This window comes from Canis aureus, chromosome 8, assembly GCF_053574225.1.
Source record: "Canis aureus isolate CA01 chromosome 8, VMU_Caureus_v.1.0, whole genome shotgun sequence".
Lineage (NCBI taxonomy): Eukaryota > Metazoa > Chordata > Mammalia > Carnivora > Canidae > Canis > Canis aureus.
In genome coordinates this window covers 63117524-63125872 of record NC_135618.1, presented here as the reverse complement: position 1 = coordinate 63125872, position 8349 = coordinate 63117524, and the positions used below count along the sequence as shown (strand labels likewise).

The following is an 8349-nucleotide window of genomic DNA, read 5'->3' as shown; positions in this document are numbered from 1 at the left end:
TGGTGCAAAGGCTGCAGCCTCCCCAGGCTGACACAGCCTGGCTCAGTCTCCGTGTTTTGGTCTGAGTTATCTTGGTGTCCCATGCCGCCTGCAACTATTTCTGGTTTCATAACCAGCATTGCCACAGGAAAGAGAAGATGCTGTGGCTTGGGCAGGAAATGTCATCTGCGAGTGATAGAGGCCGCGGGGAGATTCTGAGTGCTCGCTGGGCTCCGGATTTGGTGGGAGCATCCATGAGGGAAAAATGAGAAAACAAAGCAGAGGTGTGAGGATCGCAAAGTCCACCTATATCTTTGCAGGAGACAGGAAAAATCCCAGGGTGCAGATGCCCGAGCCCCCCTAATGCATCCTGCACACGTGCACCCTCTGCACCACCTCGGTCTCACTGCAGTTTTGGTGTCCCATGTCTTACTGGGTGGTGTGGGCCATCCAGAGGTGGCAAGCCCTCCCTCACCCCGCCAGGGGTGCTGGGGCGATTTCCCAGCACCTGTGCCTCCTTGGCGGGCCTTCTAGCCTCTCTGGGCCCCCAGGTCCTTACATGGATGATGCTGGAAATAATAACCCTCACCTCCTGCGCTGGTTATGCACGAGAGAGGCGATGTGTGTGGAGTGCTGACCCCTGACAGCATTTGTGCAGGGAGACCAGCCAGGAGGCACTGCAGGGTCCCCCTGCATGGGGTGGGTGTAAGAGAGAGGGTGGGAGAGGAAGACTGGGGCATGGAATGAGGAGGGCAGGCTTAGGACTGGCTGGTGAAGGGAGGGGGCAGAGGGGCCAAGGGTGTGCCTCTAAGAGAGGTCAGAAACACTAGAGAATAGTCTAGGGCCCAAACCTTGTGCCCTTGGTCCTGTGCATGCCGAGCAAGAAATGCACAGCTGTCGAGGAGACACAAGGATGCTTTCATCTTAAACTCAGGGAAAAGGGGTGCTGGCTGGAGATGGGAGCATCTGAAGTGATGTCAGTGACGGCCAGCACCCCAGAGGTCTGCCAAGCCCGATGCACCTCACCCCAAACCCAGTCCTGGCAAGCCTTCTCAGCCGCCTGCTGCTTCACCCTCCTGGTTGCTGGAATGGCCAGTAGGGGCAGATGCCACAGAGGCTACATTTCATTCAAGGGACAGCAGGAGCCCCCAAAGGGAAGGAAAGGGGGCCCCTGGAGGGCCAAGGTGAAGGCACCCTGGCTCTGGTTCATGGAGCCTGAGTTGCACTGCAAGAGTGAAACCAAGCCCTCCAATTCCACCTGGTAAAGGCTACCCTGGAGTATGGACAGGAAGCTTGAGGACCCTGGCAGGGGGAGAAGCCACTGGCTGAGTCATAACCAAGCCCTCATGTTCCACACACAGGCTGATCTATGCAAAACCAGAAAGAACAAGCCAGCTCGGGGAATGAGCCTCCAGCCTCCTCGTTCTCAGGAGGGAGCCAGAGAGATGTTAGCCGTCCTGCCACCTGGTGGCTTCTATCACCAGTGTGACAAGGGTCTTGTCCCTGCTTGCATGCCTGCAGGCTCACTCCTCTGGGCCACTCAGACTTTGTGTCCTCTGCTGCAGGGAAACCGACCACCATTCCCCAGCAGGGTCTTCCCTGCGCATCTCTCTCCAGGCCGGATTCTTGAATCTGCTCCCCTACCTCCCTTTCCTCTTGCGGCAAAGCCTCAAAACAACACAGAGCTGAGCACAGGATGTTTCCAGCAGGGTCCCCTCGCTTGCAGGTTCAGCCTCCGCCGCCCTGTAGAGGATGCCAGGACCCCGGGTGCGGTCACTGAACAGTGTCCACCCTGCAGGCAGGCAGGCGGGGGCAATTCAGAAGTCTTCAAGTGTCCTCCGTCAAAGCTCCAGCGCTCGATAGGACCTGCTGGTTCTCTGGAATGCCCACACCTCCGCCCGGACTATCTTAGTCCGTTCCTGCTGCTACAAGGTAGCACAGGCGGGAGGCTTATCAACAACACACATTTACTGCTCACGGTCCTACAGGCTGGAAGTCCAAGACCAAGGGGTCGCATGGCCACATTCTGGGGAAGGCCCTCTTCCTGGTTCATGGCCAGCACCTTCACGTCATGTCCTTACATGGTGGAGGGATCTGGGGAGCTCCCTGGAGCCTTTTCTATGAAGGCACTGGTCCCATTCATGAGAGCTCCTCCCTCATGACCCAGGCACAGTGACCCATGACCCATGACCCAGAGGCCCCACCTCCTCATACCATCATCACTGGGGGTCAGGATTTCAAAGTATGAATTTTAGGGTGACACAGACATTGAGGCCATAGCACCTCCTGATGTAGCTCAGGGCTTCTGCTGTTTACTGCATTATGTTATCGGAGCCAACACCACCAGTCTGCCCCAGGGCCTTTGCTCTTGCTCTGCTCCCCACCTAGGCTGTGCTTCCTCTAGGAGGCCTTCCTTGACCAGCCTCTCTAAAGTAGCCCACCAAGCACTGTGGCCCTGCAGCTTGATTTCATCAGAGTGCTTACCACTCATTCTCTGCCCCCACCTCCTCTACAATGTGGACTCTGAGACAGCCAGCATGTGTCTGCCCAGTGGCAACTGCATCCTTGGCACTTATGCCTACTGGGGCTTCACTTGGCTCCCTCCTTGAGCCTCCGGATTCCTTTCCCTCCCTAACCCACCTGGTGCCCTTGCACCACCTGGACCTTGGGCCGCAGGCAGAGGAGAAAGTTGATGCTCTGAGCATCACAGCAAACCTTCCAGGAAGGGTGCCTTCCACAAAGTCAGGGGCGGCACAGAGCTGCCTCCCCTCTTGGGAGGGGCCCCGTGGAACAGACCAGAAACTGGGGGAGAATCCGTCTGTAGAACAAAAAGAATCCATTTCCAGGGCTGAGGCTTGCTCCTTCCTCCCAGCTCCACCCTCCCTCTGATCAGTGGCTTGGGCCTCACAAACGGAGCACGGGTTTCTGTCTTTGTGTCGGGAATTCTTGGAGAAATAATTCACCACCACCACATTTGCATACGTTATATAATTGTCATATAGACATAAGAGCCTATCATACATGCTGTTCTGAACCTCTATTGGTATATTTCAGAGAGCTGCCCTCCCCAGCATATAGAACTATTGTTATTTTTTAAAAATAATTCCTTTTTTTTCCCACATGAAGTTACAGGAAGACAACAAAGATCCAAATGCATAGAAAATGCATGCAATGAAAAGGAGTCTCCTGCCCACCTGCCCCTGAGCCCCTCACAGTGACCCGTTCCCAGGATTTCCTTCCGTGGCCGTTCCACGTGGCACATACCGGTGAGGGTAGACACACAGGTGTGCATATGTGACATGGATGGCAACCACAGGATCTCACCAGGTTCTCAAACGGCAAAGGACTCTCTAACATGCTCATTCCTTGTCCACAAGCCTTCAGCCCACCTTCACCGAGCCGCTGTGAGCCACCCTTGTGTTTCTTGCTTGTGAACATGCTGTGACTCTCTATTGCCCAGCATATCCTGCCTGGCTTCCAGGGGTCACAAGGGAAGAGGCCACACACCCTGGGTTCAAATCCCAGCTCTGCTACCTGGGCATGAATACCCAACGTAGTGCTCCACATCCCCAGGCCATAAGCTGACGACAGCCCCTAGGGGCTTGCAGTGAGGTTAGGGGCTGGATAAAGCTTTACCCTCTCGTTTCTTTGACATCTTGTTTGTTTCAATGCCTGCATTCCCTTGCCTCGATTGGGGCCCAGCACAGGCCCTGAAAAGCACCTGGATGGCTGCTGTGCATGTGTACACATATGCACATCTCCCAGTGTGCCATGCTGGCTGCGGAGGGACCAACCTCCCACCACACACAGCTGTCCCAGGTCAGGGCCTCAGCCCTGCACCTCCTGCTCTCAGCGCAGTACCTGCCCACACCTGCTCCCTCCCACCCTTGTCCCTCCATCCCACAGCCATCCATGGGCACTTGCTCGGGGCCAGGGAGGACACAGAGATGTAAGGCAGGGCTGGTCTGTTGTGCCAAACGTACAGTGGTGGGGACAGTCGTCATGTGGTGGGTGAGTGCAGTGCCAGGGGAGGCTCTGAGGTACCTGGCCCAGCAGGGAAGAAGAGGAGGCCTCCTGGGAAAGGACTAGAAGGTGGCAGAGAGGGTGGGGAAGGCTTCCAAGCAGAGGGGACAGTGTGAGCAACAGCAGGGTGGGAGGCGGGAGACCGGTTCATGGGGGTGTGCACACGTTTGTGCATGAGTATGTATGCAAAGGATTTTTTTGTCCCAGATGCCTCTGGCCCCCAGGCCTCACCTTGGCCTTAAGCTGCAGCCTGCAGACAGATCCAATGTGGCCGAAATGTAGTTTGCTCTGAGTTTTGCATCAGAGTTTCCATTCTCTGCCCAGGGACTCCTCTACTGCTGGGGATGGGGAGAGAATGCTTGGGCCACTTGCAAACACAGCCTAAGGCAGGCCCAGTGCCCCCAGGATCCTCTTCCCTGGTGCTTGGGGGTCGATTCCAGGCTGGTAAGCAAACTTCACCTCCTGCTGCCCACAGAGGCACCATGGTGATACCCATGGGCATGGTGGCTTTCTCCCTTCCCAGTCTCACATGGTCTGGCCTCCCTGCTCCCCTGGCATCACCTCCCAAAGAAGCCACCTGTGTCCTGGTCTTGTGACAGCCTCTGCAATTGTGGGGACCTATGCTGAGACACTTCTTAATGGGTTATTTTGTGGGAAAACTGGGAAGAGCATGCACCCAATCGTTAAAGGGGATTTACCTCCAAAAAGGCACAAGGTGGGGAAGGACATTCTTAATGCTCCCTTTATGTAATTTTCTGCCTTTCTAAAGTGGTGAGATCACAGTGTGACCTTTCTGTCACAGGTGCAAGTTCTACAGTCACATGAGCTCAATGCACCCAAATACAACCCCTGGGGATACTCAGATGCTTGTGTTATTTTTCTCAGTCATTTTGGGTTCAAACTGGGCCAAATTCAAGATCCTCCCCCTCCTCCCACCTCCATCACCTGGGTTGACCCTGAGCTCAGGGGCCTCCCCAGCTGTCAACCGCTGGCCCAGAGGGGCTGTGAACCTCTCCACCCTGGCTCTTCCTGGTCCTGTGTCCCCCTACCACCCCGGGACAACAAATTTTACATGTCCATGTGGCTGGGCCATGGCACTCAGATGTGTGTCAAACATTATTCTGGATGTTCCCATGTGGGTGTTTGGGGGTGAGATTAACATGTGAATCAGCAGACGGCCCTCCACAACGTGGGTGGGCCTCATCTCACCATCTGAAGGCTGGACTAGAACAAAAGCCTGAGCTTCACCGAGGAAAAGGGATTTCTGTGGCACTTCCCTGGGCCTCTGGCCTGCTGGCCCACCCTGAAGATTGTGGACTCGCCAAGCCTTCGCAATTATGAGCCAGTTCCCTAGACCAAGTATCTTCACACATACACATACCCCAGTAGTTCTGTTTTGCTGGAGAACCCTAGTACACACACCGCCCCCCATGAGATTGGGATACCACCCCTACTCCCCCGATATAAGTGCCTCCTCAGCCATCTCTCAGATGCCTGGGCCAGTCCATAGCCTACCGGTCTACAGCTCTCTTTGTGGCCCACCTTTCCACCCAGCTCAAGGCAGGATGAAGAAAGACCAGGAGTTCCTTCTGTATGTTCACACCAGCCTAGGAAGAACTTGGGGGCCCTATTTGACACCACGTCCTACCATGCTGTCATTTCTAATCTGTTGATGTCATTTCACAAAATTACCAGGGACTTCTCTGGCCACAACTTGCCAACTGCCTGGGCTTCCCCTCCTTGATCAGCTAAGACAAGGTGAACGTTGGATACACATTTATTCCTCTCAAGTTCTCATCTGCAGGTAGGGTGTAACAATGCTGAGAGGCATCTCTGCTCCTTCCAGCTTCCCACTCCATCCTCCTGAGGGCCGGCCTTTGTCCTCAAGACCTCTGTCCTCAAGGCCTCAAAACGGTGGCTAGAGCTCCACCCATCACATCCAAATTCCAGGCAGTATGATTGAGGAAGTGAAGAAGGAAAGAGGCATGAGGAAAATGCGTATTATCCTTTGTGGTGAAGATTCCTGGAAGCAGCTGCTTGCATCCCATCCGTCACTTGTTTACATGGCAATATGCAGCCACAAAGGAGGCTGGGAGATACAGTCCTTATTTTGTGAGCTGTTTGACTAGCTAAAAATGAGGGGTTCTATTATCCTGGAACAAAGTGAGCAGATATAGGGGGCAACCAGTAACTCTTGCCCTACCCAGGATCTGGGGCCAGGGCAGGAAAGCAGAAGTCATCCTTGTCCCCCAGGCTCAGCATTTCCCCCAGGGAAGGGGAAGTGAGCATCAGAGGGTGCCCCTGGCAGGTCTGCACCAAGCAGACAGCAGAGCCCCCAAAGATAAGTGGGACCGACCTCCCCAACTCCACACACTCTTCCAGAAGGCCCAGAAGCTCCTCCTTGACCGCAGGTCCTACGATGAGAGGGCATGGCATCTGGCATCCAGCTGTGCAGTTTGCACACTTATAGGGTGTCTGCCATGTGCCAGGCATACACAGGTCCAAGCCAACCTGCTGACTGCTCAGGCCGTGAGACAACAACACGCCTCCACCTTCCAGCCCTAATGTGCTAACAAGCTGATTCCTAAAACCCATAGATTCCACTGGATGCTGCATCGGAGGTAGCTCTGGTCCCCATGGCCTCCAAATGGGGATGCCTCTGAGAGCCCGAGATGTAGGCAGTGGTTTGAAAGCCACAGCAAGCGCTGAAAGCACAGCTGGAGAAGGCGATGATTCAGCCCTCCACGGGTGGTGCTCAAAGTTTCCCAGACTTTCCTGTCTTGACAAAAGATTAGGACCTCGATTTCTGGGTTCCCAGTTTACACGGGTGGCTTCATGCTCCTTGACGATTCTGCTTCAATGTCCTCCATGCTGTGGTGTGTGGGGACGGACATTACAACACAGTGACAGGATGGATGGGTCACGAGAATGGGGAGTGTTCTCATGCTTCCCCAATGCAGGCTTCCCCCAGAGCCTATGTGAACATGGGGACAGGATGGTGTCACTCTGCTGGCCAAGGCCCATGGGGCGTGAGGGTGAATTTGAAACATCAACATGCCAGGCCATGATACCCAGGCGTTTTATCAAACATCAGCGGGCAGTGGTGCTGTGAAGGTGTTCTTCAGATGAGATTAACATTTAAATCAGTAAGGAGAGGCGCCTTGGTGGCTCAATGGTTGAACATCTGCCTTTGGCCCAGGTTGTGATCCCAGAGTCCTAGGATCAAGTCCTGCATCGGGCTCCCTGCTTCTCCCTCTGCTTGTGTCTCTGCCTCTCTCTGTGTCTCTCATGAACAAATAAATAAAATCTTTAAAAAATAAATACATCAGTAAGGAGATGTCGGGTTCAGCAGAGGACCTGCCGCAGTGTGGGTGGGCCTCGCCCAATCAGGTGAAGAGTGAAACCATTCTCCCAGAGCAGAAACTGTGGGGTGGAGTGATCCTGGGAATATCACTCACAACTGGGAATGACCCAAACGAGGCCTGAGGCTCCTCCTGAGATGTCCTTCAGAAGGGCTCTGATGTTCCATCAACGGCCTTCCCTCTGGCACGGTTGGTGAGGCAGCCGTCAGCACAGAGAGCAGTGGGAAGCTGGCTGGCTGCCCCCTGAAGTGTCCTTGCCAGGGCTCCGTCTCTTGAACTCAACTCCAGGGCAGAGAGAGCCCTGTGCCTGGGGCCGGCCTCTCCGGCCTTCCCTCGCATGCCTGGCCTTCTGGCTGACATCCTCACTGTGGCCTTCTCGGCCGCTTGCCGCTGCCCCGGGGCTTGCGGGGCGTGCTGGGAGGCAGTGGGCTGTGGTGTCGGCCTCCACTATCCGTAGACCCTGCAGGAGTGGGGAGACTCTAGTCCGTGGTCGAGGCCGGTAAAGCCAGGGTCCTGACGGCTGGGTCCCTAGGTGGGTGTCCTGGTCCTGGCCTCAGCTGCCAGCCAGACTTGACTCAGGACCCACGTGGGCATTCCTCCTTTCTTAGCCCCACCTGTGCCGGGGTCCCCTGTGGGACCGCACCTCCCCAGCCTGGGGCCCCGCTCCCCTGCACTCTGCTCACACAGGCCTGTCCCCGGGACCCCCTCAGTCACTTTTTCCACCTTAGTTGACACACGCAGTTGGAGTGGGGAGTCATCGGGAGGATTTCCCATCCCTCACACTGTTTAAACTGGCCTAGGGGCAGCCTGAGTGGCCCAGCGATTTAGCGCTGCCTGCAGCCCAGGGTGTGATCCTGGAGACCCGGGATCGAGTCCCACATCAGGCTCCCTGCATGGAGCCTGCTTCTCCCTCTGCCTGTGTTTCTGCCTCTCTCTCTCTCTCTCTCTCTGTGTCTCTCATGAATAAATAAATAAAATCTCTAAA

The 8349-nt window shown here is 55.4% G+C and overlaps 1 protein-coding gene across 2 annotated transcripts in view; it reads right to left on the bottom strand.

The window, feature by feature from the left end:
• Window positions 1–2952: 2952 nt before the first annotated feature.
• Window positions 2953–8349, bottom strand: part of LOC144319451 (kinesin-like protein KIF19) — a 45057-nt gene continuing 39660 nt past the window's right edge. For both annotated transcript variants that reach the window (XM_077907573.1, XM_077907574.1), the window contains one exon: window positions 2953–7824. In XM_077907573.1, the coding sequence (XP_077763699.1) occupies window positions 7727–7824 (98 nt within the window). In that variant the 3' untranslated portion in view covers window positions 2953–7726. The remainder of the gene's footprint in view (window positions 7825–8349) is intronic.